Source organism: Phodopus roborovskii, unplaced genomic scaffold (assembly GCF_943737965.1).
Source record: "Phodopus roborovskii unplaced genomic scaffold, PHOROB, whole genome shotgun sequence".
Lineage (NCBI taxonomy): Eukaryota > Metazoa > Chordata > Mammalia > Rodentia > Cricetidae > Phodopus > Phodopus roborovskii.
Genome location: NW_026125052.1, coordinates 28,791,004 through 28,813,783, shown reverse-complemented (window position 1 = coordinate 28,813,783; position 22,780 = coordinate 28,791,004). Strand labels below are relative to the sequence as shown.

General features: G+C 50.7%; 2 protein-coding genes across 3 annotated transcripts in view; both read right to left on the bottom strand.

Annotated features, from left to right (window-relative positions):
* The window catches only part of Dnai2 (dynein axonemal intermediate chain 2), a 31,813-nt gene extending 22,746 nt beyond the window's left edge, over positions 1–9,067 (bottom strand). For both annotated transcript variants that reach the window (XM_051179929.1, XM_051179937.1), the window contains exons 1-3: positions 8,660–9,067; positions 3,797–3,996; positions 663–824 (exon numbers count right to left, since the gene is read on the bottom strand). In XM_051179929.1, the coding sequence (XP_051035886.1) occupies positions 663–824; positions 3,797–3,979 (345 nt within the window). In that variant the 5' untranslated portion in view covers positions 3,980–3,996; positions 8,660–9,067. The remainder of the gene's footprint in view (positions 1–662; positions 825–3,796; positions 3,997–8,659) is intronic.
* A 5,923-nt stretch (positions 9,068–14,990) lies between these two features.
* Ttyh2 (tweety family member 2) overlaps positions 14,991–22,780 on the bottom strand; it is a 41,249-nt gene continuing 33,459 nt past the window's right edge. Inside the window, exons 12-14 of the mRNA XM_051179917.1 lie at positions 22,530–22,715; positions 21,706–21,784; positions 14,991–16,777 (exon numbers count right to left, since the gene is read on the bottom strand). Coding sequence (XP_051035874.1) covers positions 16,703–16,777; positions 21,706–21,784; positions 22,530–22,715 — 340 coding nt within the window. The 3' untranslated portion in view covers positions 14,991–16,702. The remainder of the gene's footprint in view (positions 16,778–21,705; positions 21,785–22,529; positions 22,716–22,780) is intronic.

Here is a 22,780-nt window from a genome sequence, read left to right as displayed (position 1 = left end):
TTGTTTCTTGTTCAGCAAGGTCTAGCCTAAGTCCAACACCCTTCCAGGAAACCTTCTTCTACCCCGTCAGCGGGAAATTCCCTCCTTATGAAGCAAACCGGCAAACCCCTGTCTCCAATGGTGGTGTCTGGCAAGGTCTGTGTGTCTGTCTGTCTTGGACTCTTGGAGTGAGTTACAGACTCTTTGGGGGCAGAAGGCATGTAAGATTCAGTTTGCAGTCTCTGCTGTGTCTGGCAGAGACGAAGAATTCGGTTCTGTGCATGAATGTGACTGACTGACTGATTGGTAGGCTCTTTTGGGGGTACCCTTTTACCCACAGGGCTTTCTGCATTTTATTTTTTAATTATTATCGTTGTGTATGTGTGTGTGTGCCTGCGTTTTGGCGGGATGTGCTCACCATTGCGCATGTGTGGCAGTCAGAGACTACCTTACAGGAGGAGTGAGCTCTCTGCAGCCTTGGTGACAGAGGCTGGACCATCTTGCCAGCCCTCTTCCAGCATTCAGTCTCTCTCTAAAACCTGTTTGGCCATAGGCCCTTATGGTCAGCAGTGAGCACCTCCTCCCCACTTCCCTGGGTGAGAGCTACGGAAGCCTACATGGGCCTGGGCACAGTACAAGGTAGGGGACCTGGTGTGGGACAGCTGGAGCTGCGGGAGCCTAACCGAGCCCAGCTGCATGACGGCATTGATGTAATTCTCATCTTTCTCCACTTTCTTCCGGAAGCGAATGGTCTGCTCCAGCTCCTGCGGGTTCACATCCTTGGGCCAGCCCCCCTCAACATGGTTAACCCCGCAGCTCTCCATCTCAAACCGCTCCGTGTTGGCCTAAACAGAGAGCCACAGATGAGAAGGTGTCACAGGTTCAAGCATTCAGCCATTTCTACAAACCCAGATCCTCGGGTCTCAGGTCCTGGGACCCTGAGCTCTTAAAGGGCTACTGAGGAAGGGGTGCCCTGACCAAAGGCACAAAGTGAGGCCCTATCTGGTCCTCAGGTGACTACAGGTGGCCTCAATAGCGTTACCTTGACAGCTTTGCAGGGGGCAATTTTGCAGGGGGCAATGGTGGCCATGGAAAACCCAGTTTTATCATTATCTTGAGTAGGCCCAGGAGCTCACCCACCCATCCCAGGAGACATCATATTAGCAGTGATTAATCCTCTATCCTTTAGCATCGCAGAAACTGCAACTCAGCAGCGATTCGGAGCGTGGCTTGCTGTGTGGAGCCGGCAGAACAGTTTTCCCAGGTAAAGTTGCCTTCTTGACTCCTCCCCATTATCCCACCCTTCCCACCCCCATATTCATTCATTCATTCATTCATTCACTCACTTATTTTATATTTGAGGCAGGGTCTCATGTAGCCCAGACGGGCCTCAAATTTACTAGGTAGCTTGAGGATGACATTGAACTTCTGATCCTCTTGCCTCTGTTTCCCAGAGTGCTGGGATCATAAGCATATACTGGCACACTTGGCTTTATTTTTATTGCTTATGTTATTATTTTTTTAAAGGGTTTGTTTACTTATTATGTATACACCGTTCTGCCTGCATGTAACCTGCAGGCCACAAGAGGGCACCAGATATCATTACAGATGGTGTTGTGACCCACCACATGGTTGCTGGGTATTGAACTCAGGACCTTTGGAAGAGCAGCCAGTGCTCTTAACCTCTGAGCAGTCTCTCCAGCCCCTATTTTATTTTATTCTAGTTTTGAGACAGGGTCTCATTTTGTAGCCCTAGCTTGCCTGGAACTCGGGATGTGCCAATCAAGTTGACCTTGAAACCAGAATCACCTACCTGCCTCTGCCTTCCAAATGCTGAGATTAAAGATGGGTACCACCACGCCTGGCTCACGCTTGGTTGTATGCAACATTTGTGATGGAACCCAGGGCTCTCGGCGTGTGCCAGGCAAGAACTCTACCAACTGAGCTACATCTCATCAGAGTGTGGTGCAGCTATCACCTCTCTGTAGTCCCACAGCTTTTCATTATCTTGTAGGAAGGGTTCCCTTGCCCAGTAACTGGTTACCCCACCTCCTCTCTGCTTTAAGCCTGCTCTCCTAGAGTGAGATGCTTTGAAATGCAGGGCTACAACTGCAAAGCCCTGGGTGGTGGGCCATGCCACAAGCACCACGGTTCGGTTCTGGGTCTGGAAGCCCTGGGTGGTGTGCTATGACATGGACACCATCGTTCTGGGTCCCAGCAATTAGGCTGGGAAAGCAAGAAGCTTATTCCTGTGGGCCATCAAGATCACTCACGCCCACAAGATTGTGATGGGGTTTTGGCTAAGTCGAGTGATTCTTTCACTGGTTGACCTCTGGCAGGATAAAATGGGGTTAGCTCATTCCATACAATTCTCAGTGTGGATGACAGGATCAGGGTCTGATCCCCTGCTTCACAGGGACACAGTTTTCCTGGGGCCCTGAGGCATTCCACTGGGAATTTTCTATGTAACACTTCTGTGGTGATATATTGTCCATGATTCAATAAAGCTTGCCCAAGGGGTTCAGAATGCAAAGCCAGCCGCAGCCATACAGACAGATTATAGGTGATGCACATCTATAATCCCAGCAGCAATACTAGCTAGCCATAGAGGCCAGGCAGTGGTGGCACACACCTTTAATCCCAAGACTCAAGAGACAGGCAGCTGGGTCTCTGTGAGTTCAAGGTCACCCTGGGCTACATGAGAGTGAATCGGTCTAAAAGAGAAACAGAGCTCATGCCTCTAATCCCAGCACTAGAGAGTATATAAGGAAGAAGCAAAGGGTCTCATGGGAGATTCAGTTTCCAGTCTCAGGGAAGACAGGATCTCCATTTCAGCCTTGGTAGAGGTAAGAGCTACTGGATAGCTGCTTTGCTTCTCTGAGCTTCAGCTTGAGCCCCAGTTATCTCTCACTGGGTTTTATTAATCGTGTTACACACTTTCTTTTTCTGAAGTCCCTCTGGGTAGTTCTCTCAGAAGGGCCAAATGCATAGAATGACAGAGGCCCCAGAAGCCTGGGAGGAACATTTCCACTTTAGGCATGTCCTATGTTTTTGATAGTGTAATAGGGCCCAGCACTGTCATCTACAAAATTTATATTCAGTAACCACATGGTCTTCCCCACTGCTGGACAGAGGAAATAGTTGTGATCTTTAAAATTCAGACTTGTGAGATGGAGGCAGGGGGTTCAGAGACTCAAGGTCATTCTTGTCTTGGCAAGTTCAAAGCCAAGCTGAGGTATACACCCTCCTCTGCAGCAGACTTAAAAAACAAAACAAAAAAAAAAAACAAAAACAAAAAAAAAAAACAATCACACAAAAAATTTTCATAATGCCTGAAGTAGATTTACCGGTTCATATTGGGCCACATTCACACCTATCCTCAGCCACATCTGGAGCTGAATAGGCCCCGTAATTCACCCACCCATGCCAGGAGATAGCAGATCAACAGTAATTAATTCTCCATTCCTCACCAGGCAGTGGTGGCGCTCGCCTTTAATCCCAGCATTAGGGAAGGCAGAGGCAGGCAGATCTCTGTGAGTTCAAGGCCAGATTGGTGTCTACAGAGCGAGTTCCAGGACAGCCAAGACTACACAGAGAAACCCTGTCTTTAAAAAAAAAAAAAAAAAAAATCTATCCTTCAACATTGCGGAGATTGTGCATCAACAGCAATTCAGAGCATGGCCTTGCCATGTGTACTCTGTGGACACACCTGCTCTGGCACCGACATACACTTCCAGCACCTGCTCTCGTCCACTCTACCTACTTTCCAGGCAGGCCAGTTTCCCTACTGACCTGGGTGTGCACAGCAGGAACCCACCTCGTGTTCTGACATACTGGCCGAGCACTGGATGCCCGTGTCCACTGGGTTCCGCTCCACATACAGTGAGGACAGCTCAGGGTTGGGCGGGATGTCGATATTCAGCTCAGCCTGGCGGTCTGAGAAGTTGCACTGTTTCCCAAACTCGCTGCGCTTCTTGACGTACACGTAGACGATCTCCATGGCGATGGCTGCGACGGCTGCGGAGGTGAGGGGTGGGTGTTTGGGGGGAATAGAGGAGAGTCTGAGAATGGTGAGGGGTCCACCCAGACACTGCACATTTCAGGTCCCACCAGAGGCTACATTTTTCATCTGGTTTGCAAGGAGCCAGGTTAGGGAAGCCTAGGAGTTTTCTCCAGAAGCTACACTTGTATTTTTTTTTTAAGTCATTTAGGGTCTAAAGAGGTGGCTTGGTGGGTAAGAGCACTCACTGCTCTTCCAGAGGACCCTGGGGTCTATTCCTGCACCCATATAGCTGCTCACAAGTACCTGTGATTACGGTTCCAGGGGACCAACATCGCCCTCTTCTGGCCGCCATGGGTAGTGCACACACATTGTGCGCTGGCGTACACGCAGGTTGCAGGTAGCCCCCCCCCCCCTCCCCACACCACATAATCTCTTAAAAATAATCCCATCAGCGAGACACCTTGAAGGTAGAGGTGGGAGGACCAGGACTTTAAAATCACCCTAGGCCACATAGCAAGTTCAAAGTCAGCCTGGGATCCTGTCTCAAAACCCAAAACAGAAGCAAAACAAAGCCAAAAAAAAAAAAAAAAAAAACCCAAAAATCCTTTATCTGAAACCAGGTGTGACAGTTCATACGTGTACTCCCAGCACTTGGGAGACTGAAGCAGGAGGACTGCCATGAATTCAAGGTCAGCCTTTGCTTCGAAAGCAGCCTGTGTGTGTAGTGAGACTGTCTAAAGTGGGCCTTGGAGAGATGGCTCGGTGCTCAAAAGCACTTGCTGCCCTTACAGAGGATCTGGACTTTGGTTCTCCAACTGCTTCTAACTGTAGCTCCAGGAGATCCAGCGCCACCTCTACCTATGTGGATCTGTAAGCTGCATTGAGAGGAGACAAAAAGCCACGTTCTGGAAATGGACAGTCCCTGATTTGTGCTACGTGGCTATGGGAATCAAGAATTGGGGCTGGTGAGATGGCTTAGTAGGTAAAGGTGCTTGTGGCACAATTCCCAGAGCCCATGGTGGAAGAGAGAAGACCAGCTCCGACGGGTCGTTCCCTGGCCTCCACATGTGTACGGTGGCTTGTACAAGCACACACACACACGCACACACTCACTCTCTCCTCTTTCTTTCTTTCTTTCTTCCTTTCTTTCTTTTTTAGTTTTGCAACACAGGGTTCCTCTGTGCAACAGCCCTGGCTGACCTGGAACTTGCTTTGTAAACCACGCTGGCCTCAAATTCATGGGAATCTGCCTGCCTCTACCTCCCAAGTTCTGGGAATAAAGGCATGTGACACTCACGCCATACTATAAAAAAATGTAAAGAAGGCTGGCAAGATTCTGGAGCTCTGACCCTGCCTTCACCAGCAGGGTGTCCTTGGCTGGGTAACCTACAGCTACAAGGGTGCTGTAAAGGGGCTGTCCGGGAAACACAGTGTGAAAAAAGCCTCCTTATCAAAGTCCTGAGAATACAGAAAGTCAATGATGCCAACTGCCCTGAACTCAACACAAGGGACCTCCTGACCCTTTGCATTAGGAGGCTGAGTACAGATGGCTGGCCATCTGGCCATCTGGGGATTGTACTGGGACTCTGGACTTCAGCTTGAGCTACATCAGACCCTGTTTGGTGCTAAAGGGATGTCTGAGTGGTTAACAGCACTCACCAACTGCAGAGTCCTCTACAGAGGACTGGAGTTTGGCTCCCAGCACCCACCTCTAAGGGTACCAGGCATACATGCAGGCAAAAGATTAACACTTTAAAAAAAATCTTAAAGACAGGGGGGATGGGGAAAAACATATAGCCCAATTAAAAAAATCTTAAAAACAATGTTTTTTTTTTTTTTTTAAAGAGCCTATCTCAAAGACAGACACACACATACAGAGAGGAGAGAGAGTGGAGAGCGGGGAGGGAGAGGGGAGACAGACAATAACCCAATCAATCACACACTGGACATGGTAGTATGTCTATAATCTCAGCACAGAAGAAGCAGAAGTAGGAGGGATCACACTGCAAGTTCTATGCCAGCCTGGTCTACAGAATGAGTGTCAGGCTAGTCAGGGCCACACAGTGAGACTTAAACTCAAAAAACTTTCTAAAATCAGTCATCAATCAATCAACCAGTCAATGCAACCATGAATGATGAAGGCAGTGATGTCCTCATGCAAAGACGCATGATCAATGAGGCAGAACCGAAAGGTCAGGACTAAGCCTTCCTTCATGTTTATGGTCAGCTGATCTCTGACAAGCCATCAGGGGATGCAAGGGGAGGGGATGGACGGACTTTCCAGAAGATGATGCTGGGACTACTGGGCATTTCCCAATCGAAAGACCAAAACGAGCCGTTCCTTATCCCATGCGCCAAAATGAACTCAAAATGGGCCGTGTGACTCTGAATGCAAGAGCAGAAACTATAAGGCTCCCTGATGATAGGAATCGGACCCATGGCTCTGGCTGCTGAGACCTGGACACTGTGAGGCTGAGAGCTGGGCAGGTTCATCCGGAAGCAGGTGCCAGGGCAGACAGGAGCAGCTGGAGCAGGGGCTGAGCTAGAACACAAGGGGGCGGGGCTAACGCCCCAGGCTCTCAGCATCCTTATATTGCTCCTTGAAGGCAGCATGACCTGCTAAGCATGGTGACATATGACTGTGATCCCAGCACTTGGGTGGTAGAAACAGAAGAATCAGGAATTCAAGGCTAGGCTCAGCTATATCATTCAAGGCCAGATTTAGCTACGTGAGACCCTGTCTTGAAAACAAACAAACAAAAAACAAAACAAAACAAAACAAAAAACAATAAAAGCATGCTTCAAAACACTCCCAAAGCCAGCACAAACCATGCTCTTGGAGAAAGGTTTGGAAAGCCTCCCTTATGTGTGGGAGTGATGGCTCAGAGGGCAAGGGGGTGGTCAAGGCCCCAAGTCTGCATAAGGGTGCCCTGATGTCTTCATTTTGTAGGGATGAAATTGAAGCTTGGGGGAAAGGATGCAAAGTCAATTAAATTCCCTGTTTTCCGCCAATTGTGAAAAGCACCCGGGCCTCCCAGACCCGGCAGCTGGATTCAGGCAATTAGGGGCTGTCTCTCTCCATCTCCGATTGCGGTGATACAGCTGACTCCTAAGGCGACATAAGGACGCTTAAGAGAATGCGAACATTCTGGGAAGAAAAAAAAAAAAAAAGAAAAAAGAAAAGAAAACCAAAAACCAGCCTCTTCAGCCCTGATCAGACTCTGACAGCTTTGCTGTGTTCTTGGTGTTTCCCAAGACCAAGCCCTCGTAGAGAACAGAGGCATTGTCTTATGTCTGGAGGCAGACAGAGGGGCATTTAAAGGCTAGCCAGGAAGAACAGCACATTCAAGGACCCAACTCAGGCTCTCTTCTCCCAAGCAAGCACCGTGCGAAGATAAACGACAAGGTTGGCTAAGAGTGTCACAAAAGTCCTTCCCCTCTTTTGGGAGAAAAGCGCTACAGGATGGGGTTTCCCCAGGGTCTAAGCAGGGTTTCTGCAAGCCGTGTGTGTGTGTGTGTGTGTGTGTGTGTGTGTGTGTGTGTGTGTGTGTAGCAGAGGGGACCAAGAGTATTACTGTTGCCTAGGAGTGTCAGGGGGTTATTGCCCCTATGAGAATCTAGAGACCCAGAAGTGTGAAGAACCACAATCTCACCCCGCCCCCACTACATAAAAAACAAACAAAAAGAACATACTCTAGGACTTCACACACACACCAGTACTCTACCACTGGGCTACACCCAGTTCCAGCAACTCTCAGACTCAGAGCCACAAAGAACCTGGTCCAAACACCAAAGCATGTGATCATTTCCTGCATTCTGCTGGGGGAGAGTCAAGGGGGACCCTTCACCCAATCTCAAATCAGAGTTTGCCTCCTGCGGGACGATGAGCAACGTTATTCCTAGAGAGAAGTCTGGTGGCTTAACAGAAAGCCAGGTACACAGTAGGGAGGGAGGCCAGGGAATGGCAGGAAACTGGGCTGTCAGTGCCCAGAGAGGCCAGGAGGAGGGCCAGCCTTTGTCGCTTGGGGCAGCCCATTTGTGTGCCTGGAACTGAGGAGCCTTGCTCGAGCGATGAATGCAGAGGGACAGCTCCTCGGGTCCTCCCCATGTCTTTGAGAACCTCCTGGGCCGGACTAGGAAAGTGTTTTTTATGACCCCAGTGGGCATGGTAAGGCCAGCTCAGGAGGGGCAAAGGAAAAGGATGCGTTTACATGCAGCTCCCAGACCTCTTGTGACTTCCCACCATTACTCCCCCCTCCCCCACCTCACTTTTCTCAGATCGACTTCATTTTCAATCATGTGCGTGTGTGTCTGTGTGTGAGGGCGTGCACACAAGTGCAGTGGGGGGGGGGCGGAAGTGCCAGATCCCCTGGAGCCGGAGTTACAGGGGCTGGGAACCGAACTCTTGTCCCTCTGCAAGAGCAATGCTCCGTCTCAACTGCTGAGCCATCTCTCCAGGCTCCTCTCTAAGTTTTTGAGAAGGGTTCTCACTCTTAATCCAGCTGGCCTGGAGCTTACTCAGAGTAGTCTAGGCTGGCCTCGGACTCTCGGCTGTCCTGCGTCTGCCTCCCGAGTAGCGCAGGGATCACAGGCGTGTGCCTTTCCCTCTCCCTCCTCCTAGTAGAAAGCTCTCTTATCAGCCCCATCCTCCCCGGACAGAACGTTTGCTCCATTCACCTGAAAGCCCTAAAGAAGTCTCGCCCACTCAGGGACACAGTCCGGGTCAGGGCCTGATGGGGTAGTGGTGCAGAAGGCAGGGTGCTTGGGGGTTGCCGAGGTCCTGGAACTTGGAGAATATTCCGGGCAGCGAGGACTGGTGCTGCGGGAAGAGCGCTAGGGGGCGCTGGTCCTGATTCCAGCATCCGACAGTTCTCCTAGAAGGAATCTTGGTTTCTCACACTGTTGGTGATTATTACCCTCTGGGGCTCTTCCCTCCTCTCGCCAGGTTTCCTCTCGGGCTTGGACGTCCTCCCGGGCGCCAGTCCCTTACCTAGACTCAGTTTCTCCTGTCACACCGCGCCCGGGAAGCGCCCAGGCCACGTCCCGGTTCCAGCACAGTTCAAACGGCTGGTAGCTGTGGAGTTTACCGGTTGCCTAGCAACCCTGTAGGGGCCGAGACACTGGTGATCTGCAGCACGTGACATCGGCCCCCACCTGGTCGGAAGCAAAACCCTTCTATCCTCCCTTATCTAGAGGCCATCTGCGGAAGAGGGGGAAGAAAGTTAACCAACTTGTAAATCCCACTAATGGTCATAAGCACTTGTCCAAAAAAACGCTTACCCAAGGCTACAGTTATGCATCCGGCGAAGTCTCCTGGAAACGCAAGCAAAAGTGACCAGTGCGTGGGAAGCCCTGCGCCTGGGTTAATGAAAGCCTGCTCTGTTCAGTTCTGATCTTGTCTGATTTGTCACTGTTTGCCGCAATGCCCGGGTCTCTTCTGCTGCCATATCCCCGGCACCACCACCCTGGTGAATATATCCCCAGAATGGAAATTTCTTGAGGGCCATGGCTTAGCTGTGTGGTTGGCACATTGTATACATGGTTTCATTGCATGAATGAAAGAACTGTTGGACGCATGAATGACAGGAGAGACGTGTTTCTCACGAGCTTAAGGCAATGAAATGAGAAAATGCAGGAGGGATTAGAAAACCACATCAAGGGCCAGCAAGATGGCTGAGTGAGTCATAGGCACTTGCCTCACAGACCTGACAGACTTGAGTTCAAATCCTAGAACCCATGTAAAAGTGGAAAAAGAGGACAGATTCCACAAAGTTGTCCTCTGACCTCCTACTCCTGCCAAGGTGCACACCACCGCCACCACCAATAGTAACAATAAAGCAGTAATTAAAAATTAAAGAAGGGAGGTTTAGTCCTGCATCTAGGATTGGTAAGATGGCTCAGTGGGGAAAAGGAGCTTGTCATCACTTCTCATGACCTGGGTTTGAGCCCCTGGACACCACGGTGAAAGAGAGAGCTGACTTCCCTCTGACCTCCAAACGTGTGCTACCTACGGTACATGAGCGCGCGCGCACACACACACACACACACACACACACACACACACACACACACGCACGCAGAATGATGTTTGTTTGTTTGTTTGTTTGTATTGAGACAGGAAGAAAACTACAGAATCTCTTATAGCTTCCCAGAAGACCCTCCGGGCATTTGGAGCTGGGGAGCCCAGATTGGTCATTTATTTATCGTGTAATTTTTAGCAACTCCCTCTCCCTATCTTGTGATGTCTTGGTTGAGATTGGTCCCTACAGGCCCATCGAGATGCATGCTTAGTCCCCAATTGAGCAAGCTGTTTAGAAAGGATTAGGAAGTGTGGCCTTGCTGGAGGAGGTGTGTCACTGGGTGGGTGGGGGGCTTGGAGGTTTCAAAAGCCCACACCAGGCCCAGTGTCGATCTCTTCCTGCTGCCTAGGGATGAGGATGTGGCTCTCAGCTACTTCTCCAGCATCATGCCTGCCTACATGCCACCATGTTTCCTGCCGTGGTGACTCTGGACCAACCCTCAAAATTAAAAGCTTTCTTGTATAAGAGTGGCCTTGGTCATGGTGTCTTTTCACAGCAACAGAACAGTGACTTAAGGCATTTCTTCAGTATTGGGATTGAACAGGGCCTTGCATCTGATAGGCTAGAGCACTACTGGTGATCTACATTCCCAGCCTTAGTTTCCATTTCTGGCACTTAATGTCCCTCATCTTCCCAGGAGGAGGACAGTGACAGTTCTTCTGGGTAATGGGAAGATACGCAATCGGACACCACCGAGCAGAGGCCACCCCTCCGCTCGCACCGTGCTTGCGGCTACAGGCCGCAGAGAACGAGGTGAACCTGAGGCCAGGCGTGGGCACTGGAGGTTTGGACGAAGCCAGGCAAAGAGTGAGTCACCAAGATGTGGGATATGGGGTTGGAACAGGGCCCTAGAAATCGGCTTTGAGTGGGGGGAAGGAGTGGGGAGTTACTCCCAGGGTGGGGGGTGGGGTGCAATGTGAACCAGACTGTCAGGCTGATCTGTTCCTGGATGGAGCGATGTGGCTGGCTGGGCTTGCAAGCTGGGGCCTCTCTGATGACTCGTGGGTAGGGGAGCGGGGGTGGGGAGTAGATAAGAAAAAGTGGGGGGAATTGGAAAGGCAACTGCAGTCATTTTTATTATGACAATGACGTTATCCCTGGCTCCCTGCCCCACACCACCCTACCTTACCCTACCCTACCCTATCCTCACTCAGACCTGTGTAAAGCCAACCAATACTGGGAAGGGTTACCTCGCTCACTGGCTCACTCACGCACTTGCTCTTAGCTCTTAAGCTCTTGGCAAGTCTAGCAAACCACCATGGGAGACCAGCATGAGGTCATATAATTAGGAGTGTTCATAAGGTCCTGGGTATTTTCCCCCCCCCCCCAGCTTCTCGGATTTCCACCCAATCACAGTGTAACTGGCCACAGAAATTCTTTGCTTAAGTCAGCCCCCGCCCTGGACAAACTCCAGCAGGTCCCTAGTCCATTACACTACTGGCTTGTCCACCCCCGTTTTCATTTTTTTAAGTCAGGGTCTCTTGTAACTCAGGCTAGCTTTGAACTTCTGATCCTCCTGCCTCCACCTCCTAAGTGCTGTGAGTACAAGCTCCACCACACCAGACCTTAGAACTCCTCTACAGTAAGATTAGTTAGTGATTTTTTAAGATTAGAATATTTAATAGTACAGGGTAAGGGCTTTCATTATACATACATACACACATGTATACATGTATAAAAGGTACTTTGGTCATATCTACTCCCCATTACCTTCTGCTTTCACCTTGTTGCTGCTGCTGCTGTTGTTGATTTGTTTTGTGTTTTCTAGTTTTAAGACTGAGTGAAGACATGGCTCTGATGTTTCTGAGGTGGAGGCCAGAGAACCAGAAGCTCAAGGTTAACCTTACATACTAAGTTTGAGGCCAGCCTGGGCTATACGAGGCTATCCCAAAACAGACAACAAACAAAACTAGAGCAAGTTGGGTGCCTTTTGATCCCAGCACTCTTGAGGTAAAGGTAGACAGATTTCTGATTTCCAGGCTAGCTAGTGAGTTCCAGGTTAGCTAGGGCTATATAGTGAAACCTCCTCAAATCAAAACCAAAATCATCAAATAAAACACACACACACACACACACACACACACACACACACACACACACAGCAAACTAAAACAGGAAACACAAAGCTCATGTGAGTCTTGTCCACAAAAGCTAATCAGATCTGGTTCTGTTACATGGCAATTGGTAAACTCCATCCCGGGACCCGGACCTGACTTCACAGACATCTCTGCTACCCTCGAATTCAGAGAAAGTAAGAGGCCATCAAATGTTTAGGCTTTGTGGGTTAGGAGGCACAAGTCAAAGTTCTCATGGAGGCTGCGAAGGACAGTTCTTATCTGAGTGAGAGTGTCGGGCAGTGAACATGGCTGGCCTCTCGCACTGTATGGAGCTGAGAGGTAGTGCTGAGCTGGGGGTGTGTCTCAGTGGTAGAGCGGCCACCTCGAATGAGCAAGGCCCTAGTTTCAATGTGAAGCACTGGGGGGGGGGGGGGCTGTGGTCTATTACATCTGTTCCCGAGGAAGCCTGTGCTCACTGAGGGCCTCTACAGAGTCCTGCTTTTTTCCTAGGAAGCAGGCTAAATAGAGGTCCTCTTCCCACAGCTGGCTCTTTCCATGTCTGTAGCTGTATCACTGCCAGATGACGGTCAGGTGAGCCCAGTGGTGGTCAGTGACACTGTGACCTTTCAACACCACACCACTTTCCCTTGGCATGCGGCTGGTGTGTTTCTTCCTCAGGGAAGAGGGGCGGCACAGTGCTGATCTGCCCACCCTTGGGCTTGTGCACTCAGAGTCACCTTCCTATTGTTTTTTTCTTTTAATAAGAGAACTAGACTTTTGAGTTCATTTTATTTTACATGTACCGGTGTACTGATTGCATTCCTGTCTGTGCACCATATGCATGTGGTGCCCACAGAGGCCAGAAGAGGGTGTCAGATCTCCCGGAATTGGAGTTACAGATGGCTGTGATCTGCCATGTGGGTGCTGGGAATTGAACTCAGGTCTTCTGGAAGAACTCCATTTACAATGAGAGCAGAGAGACGGAGCCGTCTCTCCGGTCCTGACCTTCCTACTTCTTTCAGGCCTTTTGCAACTCAAGTTTCATCTAGTTTACAGAGACCATAAAAGCACCCTTGGCCCACGTCACCTGGGTGCTCAGCCACAGTCTTCTGAAAAAAATCAGATTAGCTATGGGAGTTTGCACACTGTTCTTACTCATCTCCCCAAGGCTGTGGGTTCCCTAGGGCAGGCAGAGAACATGAAAACCCACAAGAGACACTGAGGTCATCTGCACGTGACTCTCAGCTTCTCCTCTCAAGTGCTCTCGGAGGATACAGTCGCTTACCCAGGGGCTCTGTGATGTTCCAGACATCCTGGAGCTCAGCTACACACAGATGCAAGCAGCCACTGGGCCCGGGGGCAAGCACCAGAGCCAGTGCTGCTGAGCCAGCAGGGCCCGTGAGTGTGTGTGTGTGTGTGTGTGTGTGTGTGTGTGTGTGTATGGTGTGCCCCAAGAAGCAGCCTCTGACGATGAGGTGCTCAGGAGGACAGCATGAACCCATAGATTGCAGGTGCCAGAGCGCAGCCTGGGCAACTCCTGCCCAACCACTGCCCCATCCCGTGCCCACCCAGAGGCACCCAGTTCTGTGTGAGGCACCCTGGTTCTGTCCTCAGTCCAACCAGGTTCTGAGCCTTGATGCACCTGTTAAAACAATATATTTATTCTGAGGGTTAATGAAAAATTAACATCAATCCCAGGGAGAATTGCCGGCTCCAGGTGGACACTTAATAAAGGCTACTTACTATTAGCAGCCCGATGAACAATGGGTGGCCTTCAGAGAGAACTTTGGAGAAATCCCAGAGGAGAAATGGGGCCTCGCCCTGATTCTGTAAGAGGAGCTACAAGCAGAGGTTAGGGATGTGGCTCCCTGGATAAGAGCTTTTGCTGTGCAAGCATGAGGACCTGAGTTCGAATCCTCAGCCCTCACCTAAAAAGCTGGGTGTGGCTGGGTACATGCCTGTAACCTCAGTGCTGCAGCGGGGGGGGGGGGAGGGGAGGAGGATTTTTGCCTGCCAGCCTAGTGAGAGACCCATCTCAAGGGAATAAGGTGGGGGGTAGAGCTGAAAAGCCAATGTCCTTTGTCCTCTGTCTATGTGCAGAACACACACACACTCACACACACCATTGCCACCCCTATTACTACCACCACCACCATCACCACACAGAAAAAGACATAGGTAAAGGCCACAGGCACCTGTGACCTGCGAAAGCCACTCATAACCCCCTCTTTTTCCTTTGTAAGAAAAGGTTTTGTAGCTAGGTGAAGTGGTGCATACTTTGGTCCCAACATTCGGGAGGCAGAAGTCTAGCCTGGTCTACAGAGTAAGTTTCAGGTCAACCGAGGCTACAAGACCTGTGTATGTGCTCCATAGGTGTGAGTGCCCATGGAGACCAGAAGAGGGCACCAGATCCTCCTGAACTGGAGTGTCTGATCATGAGGTGTCACGTCAGTGCTGGGAACCGAACCCAGGTCCTCAGCAAAGGCAACAAGTGCTCTTAACTACTGAGCCATCTCTACAGCCCCAAGATTTGCTTTTAAATTGCTCTTTATGTGTATATATGTCTCTCTGTGTGTATGGCACATGTATGTATATGTGGTTATCCTGGAAGGTCGGAAGGGGAGTATTGGATCTTCTGGGGATGGAGGATGGAGCTCCAGTGGTTATGAACTGCTTCATGTGGATGTTGGGAACCAAACTCAGATCCTCTGGAAGAGCAGCAAGTACTCTTACCTGCTGAGCCTTCTATTCAGCCCTTCATGGCCCCTTCTCACCTCTCATTGGAGTCTCTCTTAGTCCCTCCCTCCACGGCCTCTGTGGAAGAGACATGCACCCTCCATAGTCCCCAGACTTAGCAGCCAACTGCACATCTTAAGAGATGCGGTTTATTTCTTGGCTCAGGGGAGGGTGAACATGTGTCAAGCAGAGGTCTGCCCACCTGATTCCTGTAGAACCCAGAGGGGTTTTAGTTTAATGTACATGCATTAAAAAGTCCTTCAGTTGCTGCAGAGGAAACATTAGAAGCGATGCCTTGAGGTCGCAGCCCAAGGCCTGCACCACAGGACACAGGCAAAGAAAGATGGCTCACAGTATGCACGGGCTATAGGAGACATGGCGAGACACGCGCCTGGTGGCTCAGCTGGGAGCTGTCGGTGTGATGACAACGTGGCTCTTCTGAGATGGAAAAGGCCCTGTCACATTATCACAGGCCCTGCTTAGGTGTGCAAGGCCACGGACCTTCAGTGTGTTGTGTACCCTGGAGTGGTAGGAGGTTGGAAGCACCAAATAGCCTAACCTGTCCCCTCAGCGGGCAGCACAGAAAAATGGCAGTTCTTCAGAACAGAGAAAGCCCCTCAGTCTTCTTGGCTACCCCGTCTCTCCCTTTACAAGGCCCCAGATATCCTTCTCCAGTCATCTAGGACAGGAGGTCTCACCAATCTTCACCAAAAATAGATGGACTTGGGCATGATGCTGCATGCCTTTAAACCCAGCAGTCTGGAGGAAGAGGCAGGTGGATCTCTGAATTCGATGCCAGCCTGGTCTACAGGGGGAGTTCCAGGACAGCCAGGGTTACACAGAGAAACCCTGTCCCGAACGCCCCAAAAAATCTGCTCCTGGCTTGGTGTGGTGTCACACACCTTTAAACTCTGGAGGCAGAGGCAAGCAGGTCTCTGTGAGTTCTAGGCCAAGGCCACTCAGGGCTATATAATGAGACTACAACAAAACAAAACAAAACAAAACCCTACAACCCGCTCCCCAGCCTCTGCTCCAGATCTGTAAAATGGCTTATGGGAGAGAGATGCAAGAGATCTGAACCTGTTTGGAGGCGCCTGTGAGGGAGCTGTGAGTCTTTGGATCATCAAAATGTCTTAAAATACTGGGAACAAGAGTCCAGTTGTTTTCAAAGTGTCTGTTCAGACCTGAGACTGTCCCCACCTGCAGCAGAGACCCGCTTGAGAATGGAGGCGGCTTAGAGAGGCAGAATGGGGCAGGCTTTCTCCCAGGCTCCTGCCCAAGGCGGCCAGGCTGCAGTGCCCAGCTTGAAACCACCAAGCCCTCTGGGAAGGACTCAACTCTATCCTTCTGTGGTCTAGGTAGAGTCTGTGTGGTCCCAGAACGTGGTTCCTGGACACCTATTTTCCTAACACACTCCCAACTGTCACCTGCTAGGCAGTGAGGGCAGACTACCTGGAAGGTGCGGCCTGGGCTTAGGGCCATGCTAACAAGAGGCAGGGGCCTGGTGGCAGGACCTTGAGACAATCAGGCTCTTAGGCTGGTGGCCCTCTCCTCCCTGCCTCTTCGTATCTGCTGAGGGTGGGACTTAGGGGGCTGAACCAGGCAGCTGGTTCTGGGACAGCTGCCGAGTCCTGGGGAGTCCCAGGATGGAGAGTTTGGCCAGTGAGGGTGGTCTAGTCACAGCCCTTGTATCCACCTGTGGCTTTGGTCAGGCATCCCCGCTCTGTCTCTGCAGCCACAGGAACTTTCCAGTCCAGGAACTTTCAGTTTCTGTTACAGAAGCACAGCCAGGACCTGCATGGGCTGAAAACCAAGCTGGCAGGAGGAAGCAGGTGCCCTGAAGGTTGCTAGGATGGGAACTCGTAGTGTCTCAGGTGCTCATCCGCCACGGACATGTAGGTGGCCCTCATGCTGGGAGAGTACTATGGAGGAGAAGAGGGACAGTCAGAACAGGGCACAGCTTGCTATTGGGTCAACCTGACACTATACAGCCTGCCTTCCCCTCTGTGGATGCTGGTTCCACACACATGGATTCAACTGTGGATCAAAGCTCAAAACCAAAAAATGCTTGTACTATGTATGTATGTACTGGTGTTCTTCTATTGTTTCTGTTACTTATTTATTTAGACAGAGTCTTACTTTTGTAGTCTAGGATAGCCTGGAGCTCCTTATGCAGCCAGGCTAGACTCCATTCAACTCAAAAAGGTGGTTTTGGTCTCAGCCAGTGAGCTGGAATTATGTGTGTATGTCACCACACCCAGAGTCAATGAAGCAACAATTTGCAGAGTTAGATTGCATTAGTAACCCGACTATGATCCTGAACATACAGAAGGGTGTGTGCAGGTCACATGAAAAATAGCACATTCTTTTACATAAGGCGCTCGAGCATCCTCGGAGTTTGGTATCCTGGGATTCCTGGAGCCAGTCCTCTATGGACACTGAGGGAATAAGTGCACCAGCAACGGTTCTGGGAACTTCAGAGGAATGACGACCTGGCCAGCGACAGCAGCCAGACAGTGTTTTTATCACAAGGTATCGTAGCTTGGGGGAATACCAGGGTGGCTTGAGAAGCGTCATGCCCACTGATGCCTCCCTCCTGTCTGACATCCGGCCTCTAGCACAGTGTGCACACACAGCAGGGATCTTCCTTCCTCCACCCCAGCACCCAGGCAGCTGCTGTGTATCAGGTGTGCCAGGGAAGTTCGGAGCAATTAGCTAGGGGCCAGAAGACTGAGGGGCGCAGACCCACAGATCCTAGGAGTCACGTCTGAATCATAAGTGTGAACCATATGTGTGTAGCTGCCATCTACATTGTTTTTGAAGGTCTTGCATTACCTTAAAGCTTGCCCCGTAGTTGAAGTTGGTTGGCCAGTGAGCCCCAGGGATTCATTCACCCGTCTCCACCTCTCCAGTGCTGAGGTTACAGTACAGACTACCACACCTAGCTTTTTAGTTCTGAAGGCTCGAATTCAGCCCCCAAGGCACACACTTTACTGACTGAACAGTCATCCAGTCCCCATCTAAACATTTTACCTTCCCAGTGGCTTCAGCAGAGGTCTTAGAAGACCTGTTTCCCCACTTGGAAAAAACAAATGGACCTAAACCAATTCAGCAAGACCCTTTCTCTAAGGGTCTTTAAATATCTAGGGAGTTTTAAAGATCCCCATGCTCAGGCCATACCCATGAAGGTCCCCCCCCCCCATTGAGATAGGATACAGAAAGTAGAAAACCAAACTTTTTAAAGTGTCACCAAGATTCTACACCTTCCTTCCTTCCTTCCTTTTTTTTTTTTTTTTAACACAGGGTTTCAGGCTTCTCTGTGTAACAGTCCTGGCATCTGCTGTGGTAGATCAGGCTCACCTCACACTCAGCGATCCGCCTGCCTCTGCCTCCCAAGTGCTGGGGCTAAAGGTGTGTGCCCACCACTGCCCAGCCAGACCTTTTCCATTTCTTAACAAGCTCATGAGTGCTGCTGGTGTGCTGACTCCAGGGTCAGAGTCTCCAGGCCCCAGGGCCATTTCTGAGGTCTAGGTGACACACAGCAGGAAGCACGCCACTTGGGTTAGGATGAGGAGGAGAAAGGTGCATGAGGCCCTTCAGGTAGCCCAGTGCATCTCCGTGAGGTGATGCTGTCTCTTAGACACACATACAGTGTCTAAGGATGGTCCAGCTGGGTCAGGACTGGGGATGGGATACCGTGGACACCTAGCAAGCAGAAGCCAGATAAGCATCCCACAACGCACAGGCTGGCTTCAACACTCAGGGCCATCCTGTCCATCAGAGCCCTGGGACTGGCGAGTGAGGCAGCCTGAGCGTGGTGGTTCTCTCCATTGGCTCCTAGGCCAGCAGCTTTGCCTGGGAATAGGCTGGATGAGCAAATGCCTGGGTCCCAGCCCAGATTCCACAAGCTTTTTTACAAGATTCCAGTGAGCACACAAGCACAAGACCCTTCCCCTGAAACAGCCAGGTTTCCTTGAAATGGGTCAGTTTCAAGCAGGGTGGCCATGAGGTCCCCTCTGCTCTAATCCTTACCCAATGGTAAGGGTTACAAGGGTCTCCATTACAAGACAGAGAACTTTGAAAAGACCAATCAGAATTTTGTTCCTTGTTTCTGCTTTCCTTGGTCCTTTGCTGTCTGTAAAACCCATCTCTTGAGGCTGGGGGTACAGCTTGGTGGTAGACAGAGCATGTGTGAGGTCCTGAGTTCTAGTCCTCAGTACCAATACTGCCTGCCCCTTTCAACAGTACTGGTATTTTATGGGGTTTAGAACAGAAGATAAAGCCATGGTTAGAACTGAAGACAAAGCCATGGACGATCTTGAACTCAGGGATTTTCACAATTACCCTGAGTTATTTTTGTTGGGGTCTAGGAAGGGGTCTGGGAACAAGAGATTCCTGGGGAGAGGTGAGGGGAAGACAACTTTCCAGGCTGTGCCTTTGAAGGCCTTGATTCCTGTCACTCACACTCTAACTGTTTGGAGGGGGGCAGAAGCAGAGGCAGAACCCTCTCCACCTCACAGGCTTGTGCTCAAGTTCAGCAACAGCACCTGGGGTGGAGGGTAGCCAGCAGCGCTGCCTTCCTGTCCTGCCTGTTTCCATGGATGACAGCATCAGTACCTGTCTCTCCAGATGTCCCCAGCAAGGGCAGAGGGTGGGAATCTTCCCCGGGCGCTGGCTGAGACAGGGCAGCTGGTAATCAACTTTGCCCAGGCAATGAGAGCTGTTCTGTCCTGAAGCCTTGCAAATAAGGTCAGCTATTGTTTACTTCAGCTAAGAACAAGGAGAGTGGCCTGATTGTCTCCGACAGAAGGTAACCTAAAAATCACTTTCATTTACAGTCATAGTATACTGATTAATTCCTTTTTCACAGCAGCAGATTTTCCCAAATCATGTTTGGCTTAGTTTAATAATAAAGTCAGTCTGTGTCCCTGGGGCCTGGCAGCTGGAGGGAGATAGAACTGGAAAGCTGACTGACAGAAGGCAGGGTGGGACTTTCAAGGTGCAGCCTCTAACTCACTGCTACATAAACCGTGGGAGGGGCATGTCTGTGAAGCATACACTTGGGGGTGGAGTTGTAGAATATTATTTTCAGGTGTGTGACTTTTGTTTATGCTGCAATTTCTTAACTCTGTGAAGCTGTGTTACTCGCCTGTCTAAAACACCTGATGGCTTAATAAAGAGCCAAATGGCCAATAGCGAGACAGAAGAAATAGACAAGGCTGACAGGAAGAGAGAATAAACAGAAGGAGAAATCTGGGAAGGAAGGAGGATGACACTAGGGGCCAGCCACCCAGCCACCCAGCCACCCAGTCACCCAGCCACCCACCCAGCCACCCAGTCACCCAGTCACCCAGCCACCCAGCCAGCCACTCAGCCACCCATCCACCCAGCCAGCCATCCAGCCAGCCATCCACCCAGCCACTCAGCCACCCATCCACTCAGCCATCCACCCATCCACCCATCTACCCACCCAGCCAGCCATCCACCCAGCCACTCAGCCACCCAGCCAGCCATCCACCCAGCCACTCAGCCACCCAGCCACTCAGCCACTCAGCCACCCACCCAGCCATCCACCCATCCACCCAGCCACTCAGCCACCCATCCACCCACCCACCCATCCACCCAGCCAGCCAGCCTCAGAGTTAAGAGTGAAAGTACAGAGTTAAGGAAAGGAAAAAGCCCAGAGACAAAAGGTAGATGGAATAATTTAAATGAAAGAAAACTGGCTAGAAATAAGCCAACCTAAGGCCAGGCATTCATATAAATAAATGAATAAATAAGCCTCTCAAAGCTATGGGGGGGGGAGGGAAGGGGAGTAATCAGAAGTTCAAGGTCAGCCTTGGCTATATAGTGTAAGCCTTGAGTTAAGAGTTCAGGCAGCGTGAGACCCTGCTCAAAAAAAATAATAAGGGGCTGGGCTCAGCAATTAAGAGCACTTTCTGCTCTTCCAGAGGACCTGGGTTCGGTTCCCAGAACCCACATGGCGGTTTAAAAATCATCCGTAACTCCAGTCCCAGAGGATCTGATACCCTCTTCTGGCCTCCACAGTACCAGGCATGTATACGGTGCAGGCAAAGCCCCCAAGCACATCAAATAATGAATGAATGAACGAATAAATAAATAAAAGCAGAATAAATTTCCTTTTGGTCTTACAATACAAGAATAATTTTTCTTTTTCACCTTTTCCTTTTGAAGTAAGATCTCCATCTCAGGATTGTCTTGAGCTTGCTGTGTGCGACCTTGAACTTCTTGAGTCACCACACCCAGCTTTACACTGTGCTGGGGTTTGAACCCCAGGTTTCTTGCATGCTAGACTCTAACATTGGCTCACATTCCTAGCCCTAGGAGTAGTTTCTCCAGGGCCATGTAAAGGCCATTACCGCAGAAGACACTCTGTCCCCCAGGGACAGCTTACGTGCCTAGCTCCAAGTTGGAACCCCTTTGACTGTCATGTGAGATAAGAAATTTGCTTCTCCCTCTGAGTAAAAACAATGACCAACCAAGCATGGATATCCCAACTACCAGGTGGATTTATGAGGGGCTGGTGTGACAAATGCTGTCGCTGGTCCTCTTGCTTGAAGACAGAAGCCATTTATCTTGAGGACAGCTGTGCAATGGGCCATGCCCAAGAGACCATCTAATAGGGTGAGATTGCTTTGTGTCTTTATAGTCTAGGTAGCTGATGGCCCGTGACGTGTGTGGCAGTCTGCTTTAATGCCTATTTGATAGCAAAGCTGTTGCCTTCTTTTCTATTTCAATGGGGATCACGCACTCTGTTGACAGGTCCTATTTTTGATTATGTCCCTGACAGGGACCAGGGCAGTGACTTTGACACAGAAGGAATACTTACTGTGGGAGGAGGGGACCCTCTCCCGATGAGTGGCACATTCTCGTATCGTGGGTTCCCACCAAAGAGTACGGCCTGGTTCCTGTGGGCCGAGAGGAGAGATCAGGTGTGCGTGCGTGCGTGCGTGCGTGCGTGCGTGCGTGCGTGCGTGTGTGTGTATGAACTTGTGCTCATGGGAGTTGAGGGTGGTGGCGGGTGGAGATGGGTGTGATGGAGGGGTTGTGGGTAGGGCAATAAAGGAATAAGAGCTGGGCGAGGTGGCTCACATCTGTAATCACAGCACTTGAGGGAGGCTGAGGACAGCTTGGACTACAGTGTGAGACTGTCTCAAAATTTAATAAAATAAAAAGGAAAGAGCACTCTAGGGTGGCAGGTCCTCAACCTTCCTGATGCTGCAACCCTTTAACACAGTTGCTCATGTTGTGGTGACCCCCAACAGCGAAGTGAGTTCATTACTACTTCATAGCTGTAAGTGATATGCAGGGTAGCTGAGATCCCACAGGTTGAGAACCACTGCTCCAGAAGGGACAGATGCCAGGGGTACCATAACTTGGATAAGTGCATCTTCTCAGGCCTGGCACTGACCTGGAGCCTTGTGGCAGAAGTGCACAGCTTGACACCTATAGCGTGCTTTTCTCCAGCATACACGGCTGTGGAGGGGTGGCCAGAGGCTCCTATCAGGCAACCTGTGACCTCTGATGCCTTCCCTCCCGCATGTGTTTTTGGGGACCAAACACTCTGTCTCAACCTCACTCCAGGGCTGGGAGGGCCATGCTTGCCAGCCTGGGTGTCGGGGTGTGGGAGTTTCGGGGCCCTACTGTGCGTACATGTACTCGGAGACAGGGGCATTGGAGATGGTCTGAGTGGGAGGATGAAGACTGCACTGGCTGCCAAGGCCACTGCTGTAGCTGCAGAAACTGTGCAGCTGTCCCCTCATCGGGTTGTGTGCTGCGATGCGCCGAGCTTGGGGGTTGAAAGGGTCATCGTCGTCAATGTCGTCATAGTCTCTGCCCCTAGAACAAGATGTAGAAGTTGGTCAGCCATGAGGGGTGAGGCTCAAGGCCGTGGGGTCCTATTC